The sequence below is a fragment of the Myotis brandtii genome, unplaced genomic scaffold, assembly GCF_000412655.1.
Source record: "Myotis brandtii unplaced genomic scaffold, ASM41265v1 scaffold127, whole genome shotgun sequence".
Lineage (NCBI taxonomy): Eukaryota > Metazoa > Chordata > Mammalia > Chiroptera > Vespertilionidae > Myotis > Myotis brandtii.
The window spans coordinates 2,613,203-2,638,782 of NW_005354464.1; the positions used below are offsets into that span (position 1 = coordinate 2,613,203).

Consider the following 25,580-nt stretch of genomic DNA (forward strand, 5'->3'; position numbering starts at 1 on the left):
TACTATACCATAGCATTGAACCCATAGGCTCAAGAATACATTCTAATTAGCTTTTATGCTGAAATAAACACTGGGATTTTTTAAATCTAAATTTGGAAATTTAGTTACATATTCTATAAATAGAATGTATTCCCTAAGTAAGGATTGAGTTAGGCTTCCTAAGTGGTGCATTGGGGTTTTTGTTTGTTTTGTTTTGTGGTGCTTTTTTGTGAATGCTCACCTGAGGATATTTTTTCCATTTTTAGAGAGAGTGGGAGGGAGGGGAAAGAGAGAGAAATAGAGAAAAAACATCGATGTGGGAGAGACACATCAATTGGTTGCCTCCCACACGTGCTCCAACCAGGGCCTGGGATCCAATCTACAACAGTGGTACATGCCCTTGACCAGGAATCAAATCCGTGACCCTTTGGTGCTTAGGCCGGCACTCTAACCACTGAGCTACCGGCCAGGGCAGCATTGGCTTTAATTTCAGTGATCATATCAACATTTCTTTAGCCTTTATTTGCTTTGGTAACTCAATTCTAACCAATATACATTTTAACACCATTGAAGCAGCATAGGCCCCCGAAGCCTGGCAAACTTAATTCAGATGCTGTTTTAACCATTTATGTGTGCCTTTAATCAAGTCATTTTCCTAAGCCTCAATTTCCTCCTCTGTAAAATCAGAATAATAACTACTGTCATACATGATTCTTAGAGATGATGAATATAAAACATGTAACCCTGGGCCTGTATATAGTAAGTCCTCAGTAAAAACATAATTAGCCTTCTATCAGGGCACATACAAGAAACAACCAACAATACATAGATAAATGGAACAACAAATTAATATATATCTCACTCTCTCCCTTCCTACCTTCTTTCCTCCCCCCCTCTCTTCCCCTCCCTTTCTTCTATCTCTCTGAAATCAGTTTTTAAAAAAACATAATTACAAGAATGATGAGGATGTGGCTCTGTGATAATTGATCTCCAAATAAGGTTAAATAATTGTCATAATCTGATTACATATGCATATATTTATATCAGTATGGAAAAACTTTTCTACTCTGTAGTCCATTACTTAAATATATATCAGAAAAGTTTACCTACCTTTTTTTAATCTTAAGAGATAAATATTTACAGTAACAGAAGAATATTTTTAATAATTGCCTATTATACTTTTTATAGACCTTTATGAAGATTACACATTGGTCTTCCCCTTTGGTCTATAGAAAGTTATGTTTCACCAAAATATATTAATGACATCACTTTAAAAACTATTCTTATTTTTTTTATGTTTTTCTTGATTTGAGAGAGAGAGATAGAAACATCACTGATGAGAGAGAATCATTGATCTACTGCCTCTTGCACAATAGAGCCTGCAACCCAGGCATGTGCCCTGAGCGGGAATCAACCGGTCACCTCTTGGTTCATGGGTCGACACTCAGCCACTGAGCCACCCCGGCCAGGCAAAACTTTGTTCTTTATAAAAGTAAATAATTAGATTTATTTACATTTACCTTTAGAAATTCTATAATAGGCAGTGCATTTGCAAATTACGATGTATTTTCATAGACTTCTTAATAATAAAGGTGATAATATTAGTTCTTGTTACCTTTTTGATAGCCTCTTTCTAAAGGATTACATAGAAATATTTTGTACCTTGAGGATTCTTAGACAAAAAAAGGTTAAAAGTGCTTTATTTATATTGTGGCTCTTTAACCAAAAGTTAAAATTGATTAAGAATGGAATGTGTAATAAGTCACTCATTCTATCTGTGTGTGAAAGCTGCCATAATCTCCCTTTTTTACTTTCAAATGACTTGACAGTGTTCTGTTTTCTAATCCAAAGAGGAAATCTCTGCTTCACTCAGGAATCTTTTGTGTTTTGTTTTTTTCCTTCAACAGTATATGGCCATTCAGATCTCATGTGTAACATTATTCCTTTGCTGTAAGCAGTAATCTTTATTATTTCAGTCTTACACTTTGACCTCTGAGTTCACATGATGAAGAATAATTAGAAAGTTGTCAGCCACTTTATTGTTTACCAGAAATATCAAGAAAAATCATATCAAAAGAAAAGTTGTCAGCATTTATTTTGCACTTCGTTTTACTCCAGAATAACAGTGTGGTGTTAGGCATGAAGAAAGCGAATAACCCTACAAATTTCAGTCATGTATATATGCGATGTATGATATTTCCTGCTCTTACAGGGACAGATGTGTCTTTATATAGCTTGTCCTGTGTCTGTCTCTCAGGTGATGAATACAGCTCACTGACTCTTTGTATGTCCCATCCCTTTTCTGTCCACTTATAGATGTACTCCAACACAGTTGCTTTAAGTGACGAGTTCATCGCACTGCAGCCATTGTCAAGGGCAAGGAATCAGCTGAGCAAACTTAGGTAGAGTAGGAGTAGAACCTTGATAACTTCTGCATGCTAAAGGTCAATTAAACACTATTTAAAAGATGGGCAGAGGCATGAATTAAGAGTGGGCCATTTTTTGTTAGCACAGCTCTGTCTCTAATTTGACCTTTATTAATATGTATGTTAAAACCTAAAAAATCCATTTTTTCATTGAGAAGAAAATTCAGCATAACAGGACAGAGATCTGTACCTTGTTATATATTTTACACTATTTTTTGTAGCACAATTCTAATGCTTCTGCTTGTCATATTCATATTTAAGAATGCTCCTGCATGTTGAGAAATTTAAGCTAACAAAATTCATCAAAATTTAAAGTTTTAAGTTTCTGTTACTTGAAAGTGAGAGTTGCTCATTTTTTATCTTGCCTTAATCGTGTTGTAAATTCATGTGCATATTTGTCTCTGTACATTGTAATGGCTGCTGAAGCATTTCATATCCTTGCTTCTGTTTAGTGCATCTGTAAATTGAACATATATTTTATATCTCTTATATATACCTTTATCTCTACAGACAGGCCCATTCTGTAAGTTACCACAAAAAAACAAAAAAAAAACAAAAACAAAAAACACAACCACCCAGTAATCTAGAGAAGTCTTTTGATGGAAGAAAATGAAAGCTTAAATCCTAGAACTGTTGGTATTAAGATACCAAAATCATATAGTGTTAACTTTAATTCCAGTCTGGTTTGAAGAGAAAAAGTAATATAACTAAAATATTTGTTTAATTTTGGCACTCTTCAGTTTCTCATTATATCAGTATTTCTTAATCATATATAGTATATATATCGGGTGTCCCAAAAAATGCATGCACACACTTTGAATGATTATAAAGGCAGTGTTTATTAAAATACACTTCATTTTCAATATTGAGCTATCAGCTGTTAAAGTATGTATACATTTTTTGAATACCGTATATTTTTAAAGTCTTTTTTATTCTCAAGGTTTCTAATCTCTACATTCACTTGATCAAATAAATATTTTTGACAAAGCACCACTTAACCTCTTATGGAACTCTGTGAGTTTATAATTTTGAGCTGTTCTAAAGCTTTACCAAATCTTTTGAATTTATTATTAGCTTCAAGATTTTTGAAATATTCTACTTTGAATTACAGAGTTATAAAAATTATAGATGAATATATACAAATGAGTGTAAGTGGTAGTCAACTAAATTTTATGTTAAAAGAGAACAACTAAAACAATCTTGAAGATTTGTCTTCACCTTTGGTTGAGCCAAATATGTATATCACATTTTATCTGTATGTGCTTTTCTGAAAACAGTGGGTATTCATCATATATTTGAACATCTAATTAACTCTAAGGCAGTAGGAGAGCTCATTATTTAAAGAACACTCTTTTGTCAAGTAAAGCTAACTTTTGCATTGAGAATAATCATAATATTTTTATGAAATCATATTTTACATATTCAATTGACTTAAATCAAGCCACAAAAAAGGGTGAGGTAAAAAGATCATAAACTAGAGATTTCAGGCTCCATAATCATGTAACAAAATAGTAAGTTTGACATTCATCTGTGCAAGAACACAGTGATAGCAGGCTATGTTGATCAGGTAGCCTTTGCTGCAAGCCACTCTCCAATCAGGTGGACTAAGAAAGGGGAGATAGTGGACTATCAAATACTAATGCTGCCCTCAGCACTGCTTCCTATATGTCCTAACCAAAGTAGTTCACCTCTCTGAGCTTCCAGGGTCCTCACCCATCAGGTGGTCATTTCACATACTGTGATTTATTTCTGCACTATCAGTATCAAAGGAAAAAAGAAGAAATGCTGTGCCCAATCAAAGGCCAGGGAGAAATAACAGTTGCTTAAATGAGCAGCGAGTGACCCCTGGGTGGGCGTTTGCTCACAGCTGCATGAAGAACATGTGCCCACATACTATGACTTTTGAATACATCTTGGTTTTGAATTGCATTGAACTATATTCCTGGGTGTGATCCATGGTGGCTTGATTGTTTACAGAGAGGAAAATTATACAGATATCAAATACCTTTAAGAGATTTCAAATATTTAATCAGGTCAGTACCCTAAGAACCATTAACACAAAACTATTAGCAATTTTCTTTTGAATAAAAGAAAACTCATTTTGAGTATTTTCTTCTCCCTGGCATTATAGGCAAAGCTATTGTGAAAAGCTATCTTTAACATAAACTTAATTGTACCCTTGAAACCAAAAAATTCTATTTTATTTTTTACATATGTATTTTTCATTGAAATAATTATTAGTCAGTTCTAAGAAAGAAAATACATAGAAATGAGGAAAATTCTGTGTTTTATTCAGTAAAGACTTTTATAATTGTAGAAAGTTTCCAATTAGCTTGGCTATTTGTAAATAGGTCTTCTGAGAAGGGAGCATGAGAGGTGCAAAATGGGACCTATCTTTGCAATGAGAACCCTAAATCTTGGTGACAGGGAATTTGCTTAATAGAAGAAATTTAATTTTATCGAAGGAAACCTGGTTTTAATTTGTCCTTTGTGCACTGGAAAATCATGGCTTTATTTTGTGTGCTTTGTTGTACGCCCCGTAAGAAGCTGCTGCTAGCTCTCTTTTGTGATAGTAAATGAATGTAGTGGTGTGTGAACATTCATTTGTGCCTCACAGATTGTGGACCTCAACTTACTGTTTTGATTCTGAACCTGTATACAGTGAAGAGTATTGTCTGTAATATGAGACTTGTTGCTTTTCTGTCCTTCCAGATGGAAGAAGATAAGGGTTCAGTCAGCTCAGCATATGAATTTGCTGAAAGCAAGCACAGAGGGGAGGACAGTAGGCACCTGCTAGCTGAGGCTTGCAGCCAGCAGGACAGTTCTTACGTGCACTAGGTAGTACTGCGCTGGATCTTCCTGGGGACGTATCCGCTAAGTTCTCATGTTTGGGGCATGCTATGGGAGAACTGGCCTGAAATTTTAGTTTTACTTTACTAATTCCTCATTGTTTCTCACATTGTTGTTTTTGTTTACTTGTTTCCTTTTTTCTGATCGTTACTTTTTTTATATGTCCATTCTGTATACTTTATTAATCTTCCTTTAGAGTTACACTGTTGAATCATACTTCATCTCAAATTCTAACCTAGTAAGGTATTTTTCACAACCTATTGTCTTATATTCAAGAAGTTATTCCTTGTCACTTCTTTTGAAAATATGTCATGCTATTTCTATTATTTCTGAAATCACTTTCCCACTTGAAGTTGTAGTTGTGTATCATTTTACACATCTTAATGTAGTTAGACACTGAATTGCTTATCTAAGTCTACCTCTTGAATTGAATGATCATATGAATGAGTTTTAGGATTGGTGCTGAATAGTTTTCTGTTGACTGATAGTCACCAAACTCTCAGTTCTTTTCATAAACTTTAATAGTTATATCTTTGTAATAAAAAAGTGTGAATTTATGAGGGCTTGATTAATAAACCCTCTTGAGAAATAAACCCTGACAACCTTATTGGGATGTGCAAAATATTCTGAGTCATAGTAATTATGGAGGATAAAAATTCTTACCACTAATGTATTTTTACTTGATCTACTTACCATTTTGTATATTGTACAGCATGTCCTTGAATAACATCATTTCATTTAATGGCTTTTCATTGTAACATTAATGAGATGCTGTAGGAACTTAACTCTTGTTTATATCAATTATCCCATGACAAAATTGGTTTCATCATATGTCATTTCACTTCAAGTCCCACAACCCTATCAATGACTCTTAAATGAGGCCTTACTGTAATTGCTGGTCAAGAAAGAAGGTGTTGTTGTCGTCTCATCTGGGATAAATCCTTATAAGTGGTGAAACTTTAAAAAACCCCACTATTTGTAGATTGAAAATCAAACCATGGAACAGGTATAATAATATGAAAAATCTAAATTATTCTGGAAGACAACTTTTTAAAATTAGATTCCTTTAGTGAATTGCCCTAAATGGAAAATGTTGAAGATAATTAACTCGTGGTTATTATTATTAATTGAAAAGAAATTTAAAAGAATTCTGAATTTTTATTTTGTTTCGAATGCAAGTTTGAGTGGCTATTTTAAAAGACATGGGTCTGGTGCACCTTAACTTTTATATGCCCATTAAAATGTACAATACAGTTGAGAATTGGGTTCTTAGAATGTTGCTATTAAATAACAGGGGCCTGCTTACTTTTTTTTTTTTAAACTATGTTACTTTTACAAAGTGAATTTTCTCATGATTCTCTTGACATTTGGTCTCTCTTCCTATAAACAAGAAGCCAGAAGAATCCTCAAACTATGAATATGACTTCAGTAAAATTGCTGGGGGTATAACCCTGATCTGCAGTTTTTCTCTACTTATCAAAGAATTTTAATTGGTTGATGAAATATAACCTGAATATTTTTCTTCTCATGCATTTTGCCTTTGGCATATGTTTTTTAGATAAAAATTACTTTTAAAAATAAGTGTTATATAATATCCTCTTATTTTTTTCTGTCTTGTAATTGCATTTTTTTCTGCACTCAAAATTTGGTTGCGCCCTGAATGTTGCAGTGGGCTAGGGTCTTCTAGTCATCTCCTTCTACTGTCACCAGCCTCTTAAGCCTCTACTGCTTTGTCATTGTTTTGTCTCTGCATCACTGCTGTGAGTGCCCTCTTTCAGGCTGTATCTACCAACCACAGGGATAGCAATAGGATGCTATGGCTACTGACCTTTCTCATTCTGGAGCCAGGTGCTTACACCTTAGACCCGAAACCTGCCACTACCAAAAAGAGAATACATTTTATTTATTTTTATTTTTTTTAAATATATTTTATTGATTTTTTACAGAGAGGAAGGGAGAGGGATAGAGAGTTAGAAACATCGATGAGAGAGAAACATCGATTCAGCTGCCTCTTGCACGCCCCCTACTGGGGATGTGCCCGCAACCAAGGTACATGCCCTTGACCGGAATCGAACCTGGGACCCTTTAGACCACAGGCCGACGCTCTATCCATTGAGCCAAACGGGTTAGGGCAAGAGAATACATTTTAAACAGTTTCAAGTAACTGCAAGTCACTTTACTCTCTTGTGACAAAGGTACAGATACTGCCTCATTTTACAAAGCAGTGAGAGAAAAACCTTAATGGCTAAAAGACTAATTAATATTAATAAGGCTGCCACCTGTGGCAGGAACTAGATGCATGCCTGATAAATATGGCTGACACTTTATAAAACTAGTATTATTTTCAAATATGTGCTGACTTACTGAACAGCTTTTTCATCTGGAGGTTAAAATGAGGGAAAATAATTAGTATTAACATTATTTCTACCAAACACTTTTCCTGTGACATGCTGTAAAATGATTGATACTTAGAAAACTGAATTCTTAATATCAGCTCTGCCATGATTTGGTGCATTAATTAGTGCTATTCTGCTTTACCCCCTCCATCAGAAGTGAGGATCTTATCATTTTTCATAGATACTGATACTTTTCTTCACCTAAACTACAAATTCCTTGTTATATATTGTTATTTATGTAACCACATTATTAAAATAAAGGAGTCCATCTTTTTGAAACTAGGAATAAACAAAATTATTAAAATAAGCTTACCTTAAAATATAATTATTATATGCATATTTTCATAGTTAGATTTAGGCAACACATACAGAAATCTCCTCCTCTCAGGAGATCCCTCAAAGACAGTGTGGAGTTATTCTACCTATATTTATAACTATCTTTCCAAGTTGTTTATTTTATTTGGAGAGAAGGAAAGAAGGAAGCTTAGAGGAGTGACTGTAAGCTTGAGGCATGTTTTGGAGAAATATGCCTTGAGTAAGATAGAGCAGTTATCTAACTGCCTGCATCAAATGGCTGCCTGTTGCAATTCTTAATAATGAGATGAAGCTATTACTTGTTTTAGGGATGTTATTATTCTTAACCAAATTTGGAATCAGTAATATTTTATGACTTGATTTTATCTTTAAAGGAAAAACATTTTCTTAAACACAAACTTTTTCTCCTTTCATAATTATAGTTTAAGGCTCCTTTCCAAATATCTCCTTTAAGGCTATGCAAGGCACTCATTTTGAATATCAAGTATATAAAACAATTTTAAGGACAAAAGAACAAATACGGCTAATAGCTTGATAATTATTATCTAAACTTAAAAACATTATTGATTTGATAGGAAATATGTAATAAAGTGATTAAAAGATTTAGAAATGTATGAAAATTTGTTAATATTTAGGAGATTTAGGGAAGATATTTTGTAGAAGCTTCTAATAGGAGAAACTTCTAAGTGTTTACCATCACTGATATAAAAATAACGGAAATAGAGCCGTGAGCCAAAATTTATTTCGAAAGGCAAGTTCTATAAACATGAAAATTGGTATTAGCCATACATAGTCATGTTGAATCTCTGTAGTTGTTTTGCTTGGGAGCCTTTCAAGCTCTACATGACGTGGTGGTTCCCAGGAAGAAAGTGGTGGAGTGTGTCTTACAAATTAATCAAAATTTCTCATAAACTAAAAGTTACTTCTTTGTGCCAGCAGGTAGGATCTCACTTCCATTACTATACTTTTCTTTTTTAGTATTTACAATTAGTGAGAAAAAAAAAAAAGTACTGATTTCCTCTCTAAATGCTATACCCCATTTCCACCACCAGTTATACTGGCAACTGTGGCAACATGTACTCTGGCTGGGCTCCCAGTTCCTGAATATGAGATCAAAGATCTGTATGGGAAAGTGATAGAGCTTGGAAGTTTGCTGGACAACAGCGTGGTGTTATTTTATAGATCTATACAAAAACACAATTAGCTAGCATTCAGCATTTTCAAAGCAGCTGGGTTTTTTTTTTCTTTTTAGGAAAAAAAAAAGAAACATTTTTCTTAGTTCAAACGGTGATCCGAGGAAGTCATTTCTTTATATTATTTTTGACATTTCAAGATGTTTACTCTGTTGGGTTGCCCATGTATTAATACCTGCCCTTAGATTTTAAAGTGAAAGGTGATGAATGCAAAGCAAGATCATTACCTAATTAGTGTTCTGTCCATCTAGCTGCTGACTTTACAGATGTCATCTTCAGTGAGTTCCCATCAGTTGATTGAGCACCAGCTCTACAGGCAAAGCACAGTTGTTAAACTCTTTGATCTCTCTAGTTTCTGGTCTAGTTCAGTGCTTCCCAGGTAAATGTGGTGCACGACAAGTTAGTTGTTTGCTTGTTTTGTTGTTTTTAATTTCCAGTCCATCACAGACCAATACTTTTATAAAATACAATAAAAATTAATTATTAGGAAATGAAATTTAGAAGATATATAAAATAAGCCCCAATTTTTAAATTGTTTTTAGATTCAACAGTTATAAAAGTATTATGTCAAGTACCTTAAAATTTTCTAATCTTTTATTCTCAGAGTCCAGAAACACTTATATCCTCATGAGTCAGCAATTGTTTTTGGATAATACTGATTTATGGATCATGCATTGAGGGCAGGAGTAACAACTACTCTCTCTATGCTTAGGCTAAATGTACTAAATACACATCATATTTTTCTGCCCACACACAATTACTACTCATTGTCTTCTCTCCGCCATCTGCAGCTATTGAAATCCCATTCAGTCATCATGGTGTATTTCAGATGCCATCTTTTTCACCATATCTTTCATGCCCTCCCACCAATACCAACAACAGCTGGGTGTGAGCTTTCCCTTCTCTTTTTTGATATTTATGGTCTGCCTTATACTATAATTATAAGAAGGCAGTATAATGTCATGGTAAAGAAGTCTGGGCTCTGGAATCAAAGAAACCAAGACTCAAGCTCTAGCTGGGTGACCTTGAACAAATTCTTAACCTCTGTTTCCTCATCTATAAAATGCTTATGAATATGGTGCCTATCCCAAAAGGCGGTTATAATTCTTAAATGAGATAATCCACATAGGAGGTGGCACACACGGAATAAGCATTCCATTACTTGTTCCTTATTTATCTATTATCTTTTATTAAGCACAGTTCCTTGCTTAATAAATATAAGTTGAATTTAAGTGTTTGTGTCATTTAAGTGATGTCAACAGGCAGTGGAATAGAATCCAGAAAGAGAGTACCTGATAGTTGGAGAGGTGAGGGGGATTTCATGGAGATGATGGTATTTAAACTGAACTTGGTGTAGTGGTCAGCATTCTGACCCTGATTGGTGGCAGGCCCTGACATGTAACCCCCGGCAAGGAACACTGCCTGGTTGGCAGTGTGGAGACAACAGGAACATTGGTAAGTTAAGCAGGAAAGGCAGCCTCAGGTCAGTTTATATAGGGCCTTAGGGGTCTCCAGAAGGTGTTGTACTTTCTCCTTTGAGCATTATGTGGGAGCTATGGACTCCTGCTTTCTACAGAGGGCGATTTTGAGATGGTGGAACTGGAGTCCAGGGACCCAAGGAGGAAACTGATGAAATCTTGTTACCTAAACCAGCATTTCCTAAACTATTCCTCTGAATATTATCATTCCTCCTGGTGTTGATTAATGTTCCCTTGAGGATTGGGCGCTGTTATTAGAAAAACAACAACAAAAAATGAGTTTCAGAATTGCTCTGCGTCTCACTCCCCCCTTGGAGACTGACCATGCACACTGAATCAGACAATCCTTTACTCAGACTTTTGTTGAATGGTGTTTCCTAAACTAAATTGGCCACAGAACTTTTTTCGTGAAATTGTAAACATCTCACATTTTTTAAAAAAATATATTTCTTTATTGATTTCAGAGAGGAAGGGAGAAGGAGAGAGAGATAGAAACATCAATGGTGAGAGAGAATCATTGATAGGCTGCCTCCTGCATGCCCCCTACTGGGGATTGAGCCCGCAACCCAGGCATGCGCCCTTGGCTGGAATCGAACCCGGGACCCTTCAGTCCGCAGGCTGACGCTCTATCCACTGAGCCAAGCCGGCCACGGCAACAAATCACATTTTAAGAAACAATACTGTGAACAGCGTAAACCAAGGGTATTGTAAAGGAGAAAGGAAAATTTGGCTATTTCTCAGTGCTTACCAGATCCTAGGACATTGGTGCAATCGGGCAATTCCCAATCAGGAACTATGTTGACTTGCACTGCTTGGTATTAGGTAGAATTACTCTGTGCAGGGATTTTGCAGGACTTCACCAGTTGATTAGGTTCATTCACAATGCCAGGTTATTTGCATTCCACCCTGTCCATCTCTTCTATCCATTGTGAGTGTCTCCACAAATGTCCCCCATTGTCATGCCTGCTCTCAACACTTGGTGATTCCCAACCTTTGTGAATTACAACCCTCAAATGAATCTATTTTTCTTGTTGTCCTTCCTTTATAGTTTTGAAAGATTTGTTATGCAATATGTTATATATGTAAAGTAAAGTGACTGAAAATAAGTTTATTTAAAATGACAAACCTTGAGAAATTTAGCAGTACTCTTGACTATCAAAACCAGGTTTGGGATTCATTGAACTATGTGTCATACCATTTTTTCCTCATTTAACAGGATTAAAATTATTAGTAGTATGGCTTCAAGTTATCTTGTTGGGTTTATTTATGCCTGGATCAATATAAATCTTGCATACTTTCAAGAATTAATTTATTTTAAATCTTAATGTACTATTTAGTCACTTGTTTAATTGATTTTAATACATATACCGTCAGTTAACTTTTTAAAAAATTTGAGCTGATTAAGGGCATGGTTGGCACTTAAGAGTTGCTCAGCAATTTAAGGTAAATTATATACTTTTTTTCAAGGACAATTATGAAGTGAATATATGTAAGTGCTTAGAACCTGGCATATAGTAATACTACATTAAGTATTTGCTACTATTTTTGTTGTTACAATTATTGTAGTTGTTGAAGGTTGGGATTAGATCCTGCCTGGTTGTTATTTCCCAGTCTTCAAAATAGTTCACACTCCATTTTTCTTGATTGCTAGACATTTTAGTTGAAATTACAGGAGCATTTCACCTAAACAAAAACTCAAGAATTATAAAGGTAAATTATATCTTTTTTTCAAGGACAATTATGAAGTGAATATATGTAAGTGCTTAGAACCTGGCATATAGTAATACTACATTAAGTATTTGCTACTATTTTTGTTGTTACAATTATTGTAGTTGTTGAAGGTTGGGATTAGATCCTGCCTGGTTGTTATTTCCCAGTCTTCAAAATAGTTCACACTCCATTTTTCTTGATTGCTAGACATTTTAGTTGAAATTACAGGAGCATTTCACCTAAACAAAAACTCAAGAATTACAATTCATTATGCTTCTGAGTAGTTGATGTAATTTTGACCATAATAAAATATTGACATTAAAATCCAAAATCTTTGCAGATTTAAATAATGTTCATTGTTTTGTGTAATTATTTTACTTACCCTCAAATTTAAATATTTTGTATGATTACTCTTAAATTAAGCCTTTCATACCATACATTTTCATATTGTAGAAAATATGTTTATATACATTACTTTTAGTTTTAAAGTGCTTGTAATTTTTAATGCTTTTTGAAAAAATAACTAATTTTTTTCTGCTGCAACTTCTCCAGCTTACTGAAACAAATTCAAGTATCAAGTGCTTGGACTCCATGTGCTGTTTCTCAGAAGGAGAAACAGCGTGCGCATCTGTTGGAAGAATGCTGGAACGAGTGATAGGAAGATGTAGCCCGACCCATGTCAGCAGGTGTGAAATTTCTCTAAGTAGCCTTTGCTGCAGATGAGTGTCCTATAAACTGGAACAGATGAACATGCATCCCTAGATACCTAATAAACCAGCAGCTGGTTTTACCAACTGAAGCAGGAAGTGTGCTATTTATTAGCACTCTTCGATGGTAGATTTCACTTTATGGCTTTGGGTAAGGGGTTCTTTCACTAACAAAGGAAGAGAAAGCACCTTTGAAGAAACTTTTCATCTAATGAACAAAAAATTTTGCTTCTTAATCTTTCTAAATGTGGTAAATAGGAGTGTGTATATGGTATTCATATTTGGTTTTTATAACTTTTTACTATGCTACTGTTTTATTTCTTACATATTTTTGTTTGGTTGGATTTTGTATTTACAAAATAATCGACATATAGTAAAATCAAAAGATTTTGCTTTTCGTATTCTTGGTCTATATTTTCTAGTCAGTCATCTGAGACTTTGAGGTATTTATAAACACACAAGACTGTATTGCTGTTTTCCTACTCCTTTTTATCTCTGTAATAAGGTTTATAATCAGATGTGATTTTTAAGTTTTTACTTGGTATTTATGGTCTAATTAAAAGTTGATAAGCTAGAACAGGCTCTTTAAATTATGGTTTATTAGAATCTTTGCATTTTTGTCTCCTCTAAAATCTATTTCTTTTTTTATAATATATTTTTTATTGATTTCAGAGAGAAAGGGAGAGGGAGAGATAGAAACATCAATAATGAGAGAGAATCATTGATTGGCTGCCTCCTGCACGCCCCCCACTAAGGATTAAACCCACAACCTAGGCATATGCCCTGAAGGGAATCAAACTGTGACCACCTGATTCATGGGTTGATGCTCCATCACTGAACAATGCCAGCCAGGCCCAAATCTATTTCTTAAAAGATTTATCAGTGCTTGCTTTTGTGGGTCACAACAAACAATGCAGTTTTTTGGTAAATTCTACTTAAATTTATTTAAAAGTGAAATTCATTTCTTCATACATTTCCCCAAGAGACATATCATTTAGGGGATATTATTATTTAGGGGATATTAAGGAATAGCAATAACTTTTCACACTTTGGTGTTCTTTAGGTAGATGATATCATATTCTTAAAATCAAAGCAGCAATGCACTGGTGTGCATGAAGGGTTACAGATGAGCAGGTTTAGATGGTGATTTCCATTGTCCATAGTGCACCATGTGAATAGTTTCACTTTCTGTATGTGCCATGGCTTGGAAAAGGTTGGAAAGTATAGTGAGAAGGGGAAAAAAAACCAAGCTGGTGTGGCTCAGTGGTTGAGCATCAACCCATGAACCAGGAGGTCACTGGTTCCATTCCCAGTCAGGACACATGCCTGGGTTTCGGACTCGAGCCCTAGTGTGGGGCGTGCAGGAGGCAGTGGATCAATGATTCTCTTTCATCATTGATGTTCCTATCTCCCCTTTTCCCTTCCTTTCTCTGAAATCAATAAACTCATTTTTTTTTAAAGAAAGTACAACAAGAATAGCGAATGAAGGGTGGAGGAGGCACAACTCTTATCTGTTGATAAAGGAATTTTTAGTATTTGGTTAGCTTTATGTTTTAAAAATGATGAGTATGATATTCATGTATGATAAAATTCAGGTAACTTTTACTGGTGAACTTGGTAGTTCCCACTTTGCCTTTAATTGTAGCCATGTCGTTATGGTACAGTTGCATTTGTAAATAGCTTTTTTATGTTAATATCATGTCTGTCGTTTCAGTCCCACTTATTTATCATAACATATAATCAAAAATATTCTCATAATGCTGTGATATTATTTTGTAATAATTTTATTCCACATAATAGAATTATTATGAGCAGTTAAATTTATTGGGACTTACATGTTATAACTTACACAATTGTATTGTAAAATGCATTTTAAGAAAACAGCTTTGTCATGTGCCAGGCCAAAAAGTTTCCCAAAGGAAGTTCCAAAAGGACTTAATGTATATTATTTTACTTACTAAGACAGCTTCATTGCATAGAACTAAGGCAGGAGTTAGAATAAAAGAATACTATAGATATCTATAATACTATCAACTATAAATATATATGTATAGATATATCTATTTTTTTAAGAATACTGTAGAAAGTCACAGAATTTTAAAATTTTCTACTTTCAGCAGGAAGCTCTCATTAATGACAGGATACATCTTCACTGTTACAAGAAACTAGAATTGATTTTAAATGAACCAAAAATATTTTTCTGCGTTATATATGCTCCCACTTTCTTGATATTAATTGTATAGGTAATATGTCTCCATTATTTTTACATGGTCATTTTTTTTACTGCATTATCCCTCCTGAGCCTGTCCCAGGCATTATGAGATTTATTTCGGCCTGTTCTCTTAAAGATGCTGTTATCATCTATACTTTTTTTCACTTAGAATTGTATCATATTCTTTTTTTTTTTTGTAGGAACTTACTTTTTAATAAAATCTCTAACAGTAATTAATATCTTATTTGACAGACTTTAAATATCTTTCTAATTTTGTCCAACATCTAAGGTTATAATTATCAGATGCTTCTTTTATTATCTCCTTTTTGTTCTTTAAATTAATAACCTAAAAAGTGTTTTGAGATCTGTTCACTTTTTTCCCGAGTGGTAAAAATCATATAATATGCAAAACCAGTTGGTATTTTCAAAGGGCTATAGAAAATTGCCACAATTCCATTAAGATCATATTTGAACTTTGAAAGTTATTTTGATACATAGAGTTTTATTCCTGTTTTTTACATATAATTGTATTAGTGAAATATTTTTGGCATTTCTGTTTTGATTTTGGAGCAGCCTTTAGTCTACATTTCTATTTTATGTCTAATTTAAGGGCAAGGCTGGTACCTGTTACCAGATATAGAAATCCTTGGCCTATTCCATTAACATATTAAACATAAGAGGGCATCACTTCAGAAATATAACTAGTGCTTTTATAGGACAGATTTCTCTGCTGATTAACCTTTTACTATCCAGGCATAAAAATTCTACTTACATTTTATTAATTGATTGTCAAAGGAATTTGCCATTTTGCAAGCTTGTTTTCAAAGGTCGCATCAAGGTGCTATATGAAAGGCTATGTCATGTTTTACCCTAAAGAGCTGTACTTTAGCAATAAATGATTTTCTGTATGTGTTTTATCAACAGTTACTTCATCAAAACTGTTTTCTAATTAGAAAGGAGTTAATAGTTGATATGTAATTCAAGTATTTAATGTTCTGTCAAATATGATATTTGACATGAATGCACATGAGTGCTTTGAAAAGAAAAATAAATGGAGGAAACCTTATCTAATAACATTTTTATGTAAGCAATAGTTGCAAAGAGGAAAAATTTATATTAAAAACATTGACAGTTTGGGACTGGAAACTTGGCTCCAGATAATTGGGGTGTTGATATCATATGTCTGAGCATACTTTTTTTCCTGCATGAATACTTACTCTAAGAAATGTTCATAGTTCTATTTCATTCATATATTTTACAAATACTGAGTGCCTACTATATACAAGGCGCAGTTTTAGGTGCTAGAAATAGGGTAGTGAACAAGCCTTTCCTTAAACTAAGGTAGATACTGTTTAAGGTTTTCTGGAAACTAGTAAGATCTGTAAACCATTGGTATGCTTATTGTTTGTTTTCCTCTTTGCCAACTTTGTAAAATTTCCAGGTTCCAAACTTCATTATGACTACTCACTTAATTGATTTAAATTTGAACATACAGTCTCTCTTAGAACAGCGGTCGCCAACCTTTTGGACCTCACAGACCACCAGTGGTCTGTGGACCACCAGTTGGTGACCGCTGTCTTAGAAAAGAGCAGATATGTGATAAAAGTGAATATGGGCCATTTTAAATGTTAATTTCTTCCTCTAACATCTTGGTTTAAGGAAAGCGGGAACCCTAGAAAATTACATAAAATGTATTTATACTTAGAACAGTGGTCGCCAACCTTTTGGACCTCATAGACCACCAGTGGTCTGTGGACCACCAGTTGGTGACCGCTGTCTTAGAAAAGAGCAGATATGTGATAAAAGTGAATATGGGCCATTTTAAATGTTAATTTCTTCCTCTAACATCTTGGTTTAAGGAAAGCGGGAACCCTAGAAAATTACATAAAATGTATTTATTGTTAAATTCTTTCAGTCTTTTAAGAAAAGCCAGCTTTGACTTGGTAATCCTTAAAGCAGGTTAGGCTATTTTAAGCATGGCAGGCTATTTTTGATCTTGAGTTAATACAGCTGCAAATAAAGTATTATATAATGAACTAGAGGCCCAGTGCATGAAAGTCATGCACGGGTAGGGTTCCTAGCAGCTGCCAGCTGCTGGCCAGGGCCTCCCTTCCCCAGCTGCCAGCCGGGGCCTTTCTTTGTTTCGCACCGCCCCCTGGTGGGCAGCACAGTCATAGCGAGCAATCGACTCTGGTCGGTCGAACTCCCAAGGGGACATTTTGCATATTAGGCTTTTATATATATAGAAGATTGCTTTATGGGCTTTATCATTAAGACAGTAGCTGACTTTTCCAGACCAGTAGAGGATCATTTGTTCTTAATTAAATGAAAACCCTAGTGTCATTAGACTTAGAGGTGTCTTTGATGCCTATTGAATAAATCATTCAAACTAATTATGCTAAAAATCTTTAGAATAGAATTTATAGCTGAAAAGAAATAAATTAAGAACATACTGCTGTTTCATTCCAAAGTTTTTGGTAAGTGTGATATTTGTTTGTTTGCTTCTGTGATGTCAAAATACAGCCTAGTTGCTTTTCAGTGCATAACTCTTAATAACATACTTATTTTTTAAATTAAGATTTTAAGAGAGTCTTATACTCTACTACCTATAGAAAATATTTTAATGCTAACGAATGTCTAAATTTTGGCTATTATTTTTATACTAGAGGCCTGGAGCACGAATCTGTGCACCAGTGGGGTCCCTCAGCCTGGCCTGCACCCTCTCACAATCCGAGACCCCTGGGGGATGTAGTAGTGCGCGAAGCGGCAGGCGGGCGGGGAAGAGCGCGAGCCCGGACTGGGCACCATGCCTCTCCCACTCATCCCGGCCCCGCCATGCCTGCTGCCGGTAGCACTGCCGCGGAGACAGGAGAGGCTCGTGCCACTGTAGTTGTGCTCGCCAGCCATGAGCCTGGCGTCTGGCGCCCGTCGGTCAGCTGAGCAGTGCTCCCGCTGTGGGAATGCACTGACCACCAGGGGGCAGCTCCTGTGTTGAGCATCTGCCTCCTGGTGGTCAGTGCACATCATAGCAACTGGTCGCTTAGGCTTTTATATATATAGATAGATGATGATTCGAGCATTATTTTCCCCAAGTTTTGTATAATCTAAATGTTATGTTAGTTAAACTCATCAAGTATTAAGAACTTCCTTTTAGCATTTAAAAATTAATCAGTGATTATTTTAATACTCAAATTGCATTTTGGTCCTAAGTTTTAGAATACATTTTTTTTTTCTCAATTAAAACATAGGTCCTGGTGAGCAAAACTTTTCTCTTATTGTTATTTAGATTATGGAGTGCATCGGATCCTTTCTATACCAACGACAGGAGCATCTTGACTCTCTCCACAATGGACTCATCTACTTGTTAAAAGAGCAGTAGTACTTTGTGGGAGCCATTCAACTCCTTTCCTAAAATTCAGTGTGATCATCCTGGTAACTCAAAACATAGGTTCTGGTGAGCAAAACTTTTCTCTTATTGTTATTTAGATTATGGAGTGCATCGGATCCTTTCTATACCAACGACAGGAGCATCTTGACTCTCTCCACAATGGACTCATCTACTTGTTAAAAGAGCAGTAGTACTTTGTGGGAGCCATTCAACTCCTTTCCTAAAATTCAGTGTGATCATCCTGGTAATGGCCACACTAGTTCTGCAGAATTACTTTCTGAAATCTCTGTAGTTCATACCCACTCAGAGTTATAATGGCAAACAAAAAAGGATTTACATGAACCACTCTCAACTCCTTTAATTTAAATCTGAACGTGTTAAAATTTGTGAATAGATATTTTCCATCTCTTTGTCTGGGTTGTCCCTTGTGTTTGTGGGACTCCTAATGGCATTTCAGCCTCTTGCTGAGGCCACCATATTTTAATATCAAGGTTAAAAAGATAATTCCTAGTTAATTGTATTTTTGAGTATTAGCATACTTGTTGAGTCTTCTATTTAAATCTGCTTTTGCAAATTATGCTGAAAAGTTTGCCTTGAAAACTCTATTTTTTTATTAGAGTTATATTTGAAGCTTTTCATGGGAAAAGTAAATGTGAATAGTAAGAAATTTTGGTCCCTTAGTGACCCATGTTGTGAATTCATTACTGCTTTCTAAGTTCATAGAGAAAATTAGGAGAATGCATTTCTAACCATTATTTACTGCACTATGGGTAGTAAATATATACCAATACCAAACTTCTCTTAATGTACTGTAACACACCAGTAAAGTTAACCATACACATGCAAAGTGTGTATCATATCTTATACATAAATCAGGAATCAAGTCCATTCACCAAATTTCAAATTGATGTTTAATGATATTTTTATGACAATATAAAGTGGGTAAATTAGCTATCATTAGCATATTATTATTTGATGTGTTTTTCATTTAATCTTTTACATGCTTTAATCTAGTTAATATATTTAAATTTGTGTTTTTTTCTCTATCTGAAAATTGTTTATAATATTTCATGTCACTGTTGTAAAGTTCAACTATATCAATAAAAAACAAGTTTGGACAGTATTTAAATATTGCAAACACGTTTAATTGTGCAAATCAAAATGTTGGAGTAATTAAATAAAAAATAAAGAGAAGAGCCTCTTTCTGTGGCTTAGAATTACTCTTGCCTTTCAGTAAACTAGATTATGGTATAAAGGATCTCAGACAAGAATCCTATTATTTTTAGGTTAGTATGTGTTATCTGAGTTGTGGCAGACTACTATAGTAAAGGGAAATCTACCCAGTGTTTCATTATAGGGTATATTTTCAGGTATGGCTATAGAATGTAAGTGAAACAAAGTCTAAAATGCTAAATTTTATGGGTTAATGGCAGCAAGAAATTAAAATACTAAGAAAGATTGATTAGATATACATTGGGTATTAACTCACTGCACTTGAATATTTAATTTCCATCCAGAATTTATCATGTAGATCCATTGTTTGTTACTTGTTTTGATCTAAAGTAATATTGTTTTTAAAAACATTTGGAAATTATTATTGGTTTAAGAACTATTACCCAGCCCTAAGCATATTTAATGATTGTTTACATATACATTTTAAACTTTATGGAAATGGTTAAATAAGGTTTTGCTAAAGTGTTCCATACAGTTGACAATATAATTCTCTTTTGTAGATTTATTTTGCAGCCTCCCACCCCTTTCCCATTTCATGAATATACGACTTCTTGAATTGGGCTAATAGGGACTAGTCAAGAATTAAAACTTTACCTTTGTTCACTGGTAAACTATTTTCTTGCTAATATAATGTTTGTTTCAATAATGCAAGAATATTGTATTATGAATTTCAGCTTAAATATTAATTTTCATAAATAGTCCTTCTTTAACTTAGATATTCCAAAATCGCTTTAGGAAGATTTTGTTATTCTGAAAATATGTTAAAGGGATAATAAAATGTACAGTGGCTACACTTACCAATTCACTTTCCAGAATAGGAAATATTGCTAAAAATATTCAGTAGGGTAATTTCATGGAGCATATTATGGAATTTGCTTTTCTTAGAATTTCTTAAAACAAAATGACATTCAGTGGGCCTGCATTACATCTACATAGTTGTGTTTATTTTCCATCAACTAGACTGACTACTGACACTAGAGGACTATGAAGCCATCAAGCAGTCTCTAACCACTGCAGCAAGGCAAGTCAGCTAACCTGTATGGTGCTTGGGTTAAGGCGTGGTCGATGTAATTTCCTGCATTCCTATTTGAAGTTATTTAAGAACTTCATATTTTAAAAAAAGTAAATGCATCTACTGATAATGCTCATCCTACTCAGTTGTTCATAACCTACTCCACTTAAAGGAAGATTATCTTATAATTGTAAGAAAAAGTGTTTTCTTCTATTTGTTTAAGAGAGTATCAGTGTTGCCTGTAAGTTTCCAATAGTTTTCTATTGCTAATACTCAAATTGTAAAACTATTATTACATAACCAGGAATCTCAGAAAATTTCCCCTTTGCATATTTATTTAAAATTCTTTGGAAAGTACGATGTTAATTAACTTACTCTTACCTGCCAAAACCAGAGTAAGACGCTACATGTGTTATTACTAGTTAATTATTGGTCTCAAATCTGTTTTCCTCACTTGTTTGCCTGAAGGCTGTATCACTGAAGATAGTAGCAAGCACCCAGTCAGTTTCCAAAATGGCCCGTCAGCTGTTTTATGACTCAGCAAGCACCCTGCCGCAGCTTTAGCAACCATTAGGTTCACCCTATGGGTGTAGGGTGTGGGCTAGTAGAACTACAGGTTTGCTGCCAGGTTGAGAATAAAGAAAGAGGAGAATTTACAGTGTGAATTCCTCTTAAAAACCATCTGCCTTGGGTTTTAATTTCCATTATATCCGAAGGCATCCTAGACCTAACCCACTGGCACTGTCCTGGTGAGAAGATAAAAGAGTCACATCACCCTGTTAAGAAATACTTTTACTTACACCAGGGTATTTTCTGCTGCATAAGATTGTGAAATTGGGCTATTGGTCTTGTGTGATAAACTTGAGAGACTCTTATCTGATAGGCAGGAGTCAAGTGTAGTAAAAAATTTAAATTTTACAAAGTTTTTCAACTATGCTAGCCTGAAAAGTTATTGGGGTCTGAGGGAAAAGGGAAAATACAATCAAATGTTTGTATTTTTTATGTAAAGATCAATTTGGTGTAGGTATTGATAAAAGTAACACCAAAGAGTTATATAAAACATGTTTTATTAATTTTGGGTCCCCTTTTAGAGACACATTTCTATCCTGAAATGAGTTCATCTATTTTCATAAAAATAGAACATTATTAATGTGCTGTTTATGTGAGATAACTTGAATGATATTCCTATAAAAATAGAGCATAGTTAATTATATGTTTGTAGTAATGGTGACTGCTGGATTTTTGTGAGGAATTAGTAACGTAAATACTGTAGCAACACTTAGGTTAAAATTGTGAACCTCACACACTGGCTGTCTAATATAAGCCTATAAAAATTTTCTGCATTTTTAGTAAATGTAGTTACTATTGTACAGATCTCAGTAATTTTTAAAGTTTATGAAATTATATTTATCTAATAAAATTTTTCCTATATAATTAAAAGTGTTTTTTCATCATTTAAGCATGGTAAGCCTCTCTGCTCATCACAACCAGCACTGCCAGATTTGTGTTGAATTACATTTTACTACATTTACCCTGCGTTACAGTATAAGAATACCATTATGCTTTTCTCTAACTGCAGTTTTCAAAGTTGTTTGGTTACCCAGGTTTTATAGATGATCAGTACAACTCCTGAAAAGGGGGCCTGATAGAAGTGCACCAACTGTAAAGACCAACACTCTTGAACTAGAAAGTGCATCTTTCATGAATAGCTAGCCAGGGAGAATTTGGAAATGCCTTGGTCCATGGAAAATATGTGCTTTCTTTAAAATACAACTGAGCCCTAGCCAGTTTGGCTCAGTGGATAGGATGTTGGCCTGTGGACTGAAGGGTCCCAGGTGGGATTCCGGTCAAGGGCCCATGCTCAGGATTGTGGGCTTGATCCCCAGTAGGGGCATTCAGGAGGCAGCCAATCAATGATTCTCATCAATTTTTCTCTCTCTTCCTCTCTGAAATCAATAAAAATATATATTTGAAAAAATGAAACATAACTGGTAGTGCATATTTATATATAAAATATTCTAACCCTCTAATGACAATTGTTATTCTGATGTTTGCTCAGTTGCCAGTTAAAACACACATAATTGTTTAACCAACTTTCATTAAAAAGTATGCTGTTATATTTGCCCAAATGTTAGTATTTGCAAAGGATGACAATGTATATGTAACGTATTTTTATTTCTGAAATGAATATGATCCTGGACAAGTCACTTTAAGCATCCGTTTTTCTTTTAAAAGGAGGTAAGGGTTTAGACAACCTTTAGGGTAATTTCAGTCTTCAGCTTTTATTATACAACTAGTAGCCCGGTACACAAAAATTTGTGCACTCGGGGGTGAGGGTGAGGGGTGGGGCCAGACCCCTTAGCCCGACCTGCACCCTCTGTCATGTTCCGGGACCCTGGCCACTCCTGGCCTAGGCACAGACCTACAGGCTTGGGGCAGCCTGGCTCCCGAGGCCCCATTTTATCAAGAGAACAAAATCGGCGTTAGTTACAGCCCTCACCGAACCCAGTACACTGCATCTGTGCATACAACTGCCTCGTTCATGTGCCTGCTTCACCCTACTGAATTACTAACATCTTGAGGACATAGCTCTGTCTTATCCTGCTTCAACTTCAGTGCCTGGCCTGGTGCCAGGGACCTGAGAGGGTTTGCTGAGTGAGTGAATAATGAGTGAGTGAATGAGTGAATGAATGAGCGAGTAAGTGAATGAGCAAGCAGCTAAGGGGCGGAAACTTCTGCAGTGTTGCCACGGCAGAAGTTCCGGCCCCACTCCCAGCTACCTGAAGCCCACTCCGGGAAAGTTACCACCCTGCTCCCAGCGGCCTGACGCCCCTCTCCTGGCTGCATAATGAATTACTAACATCTTGAGGACATAGCTCTATCTTATCCTGCTTCAACTTCAGTGCCTGGCCTGGTGCCAGGGACCTGAGAGGGTTTGCTGAGTGAATGAGTGAATAATGAGTGAGTGAATGAGTGAATGAATGAGCGAGTAAGTGAATGAGCAAGCAGCTACCAGTCGGGATAGTTCGCACTCCGCTCTGGGCTGCCTGACGCAAACCCCAGGAAGTTCCCGCCCTGCTCCCAGCGGCGCCACTCCCCTCTCCCAGCTGCATAGTTTGCGCAGGGCAAAGGCGCCCAGGTGTGCATGTTGGCAGATCGGTGCATTAGCACCTGCCAGCCTCGGATCCCCGCGGGAGGGCCGTTTGTGGGTGTGGCCAGTGGCTGATCTGTGCTTAGTACCCGCCAACCCGGGATCCCCGTGGGAGGGCCGTTTGTGGGCGAGGCCAGTGGCGGATCAGTGCATTAACACCCGCCAACCCGGGATCCCCGGTAGAGGGCTGTTTGTGGGCGTGGCTGGTGGCAGATCGGTGCATTAGCACCCGCCAGCCTCAGATCCCCGCAGGAGGGCCATTTGTGGGTGAGGCTGGTGGCGGATCTGTGCGGGAGGGCCGTTTAAAGCGTGGCCGGTGGCGGATTGCTGTGGTCCCGCCTGCCAGCTCTGGGGCGGGTCCCATACGGGCCGCCTGCCGCCCGGGTCGCAGATAGCAGGCCTGGATGGCAGTGGGGCAGGCAGGATGGCGCTGTCCCGCCCTGCCTGCAGTATGCAAATTAGCCGCCATCTTTGTTAGCGGTTAACCGCCATCTTCTTGGCAGTTAATTTGCATATCGTCCTGATTAGCCAATGGGAAGCGTATCGGAGGTACGGTTAATTACCTTATTTGTCTTTTATTAGATAGGACTAGAGGCCTGGTACATGACATTAGTGCACGGGTCGGGGGGGGGGGTGTCCCTCAACCCGGCCTGCACCCTCTCGCAGTCTGGGACCCCCAGGGATTGGGCCTAATCCAGCAGGTGGACATCCCTCTTGCAGTCCTGGACCCATCGCTCCTTACCGCCCGCCTGCTCGCTGTTCCTTAAGCACTGCTGCAGAGGCGGGAGAGGTGCCACTGCGCTCACCAGCCGTGAGCCAGGCTTCTGGCTGAGCGGCACTCCCCCTGTGGAAGCTTACTGACCACCAGGGGGCAGTTTCTGCATTGAGCGTCTGCCCCCTGGTGGTCAGTGCGCATCATAGCGACCAGTCGTTCTGGTCATTCAGCCATAATGGTCATGTAGGCTTTTATTACATGAATATGATGGATTGTATTTTTAATGAATAAAAAATTTAGGACAAAAAATTTTATGAGCAGTATTTCACCATAAAATTTAGTGAATTTAAAAACAATTCAAGTTTTATTTTTAAGAGCTAACTGACTCATCCTATCTAATAATAGAGAAACATGGTAATTAGCCGTACCTCCGCTACCCTTCCCATGGGCTAATCAGGGCGATATGCAAATTAACTGTCAACCAAGATGGCGGCCGGCAGCCAGGCAGCTTGAAGCGAACAGGAGGCTTGCTTGCTTCAGTGACGGAGGAATCCAAAATTCCCCGCCTGCCTTGCCGGCCTCAGAGCTTGCAGTTTAAGAAACATTGTTACAAATATAGAAGCTAAACAAAACCCCAGAAACCTGCTTTCAGCCAGCCGGGCTTCAGCCAGCAGGACCGCAACATTGTTTCAATTATAGAACAAACGCAGATCCCTGCTTTCAGCCAGCCAGGATCTCAGAGCTGGAGTGAGCAGGACCGCAACAGTGTTACAATTATAGAAACCAAACAAACCAGATACCTGCTTTCAGCAGCC

At 36.4% G+C, this 25,580-nt stretch overlaps 1 protein-coding gene across 3 annotated transcripts in view; it reads left to right on the plus strand.

Moving 5' to 3' along the window:
- ATP11B (ATPase, class VI, type 11B) overlaps positions 1 to 22,333 on the plus strand; it is a 94,209-nt gene extending 71,876 nt beyond the window's left edge. The window contains exons 28-30 of one of the 3 annotated variants that reach the window (XM_014534209.1): positions 12,900 to 13,033; positions 18,553 to 18,698; positions 18,899 to 22,333. In XM_014534209.1, the coding sequence (XP_014389695.1) occupies positions 12,900 to 13,033; positions 18,553 to 18,634 (216 nt within the window). In that variant the 3' untranslated portion in view covers positions 18,635 to 18,698; positions 18,899 to 22,333. Of the gene's footprint in view, positions 1 to 2,295; positions 2,382 to 5,117; positions 5,244 to 12,899; positions 13,034 to 18,552; positions 18,699 to 18,898 lie in introns of those variants that run through there. The other 2 variants (XM_014534210.1, XM_014534211.1) reach the window with 2 other exon arrangements.
- The last annotated feature ends 3,247 nt before the right edge of the window (positions 22,334 to 25,580 follow it).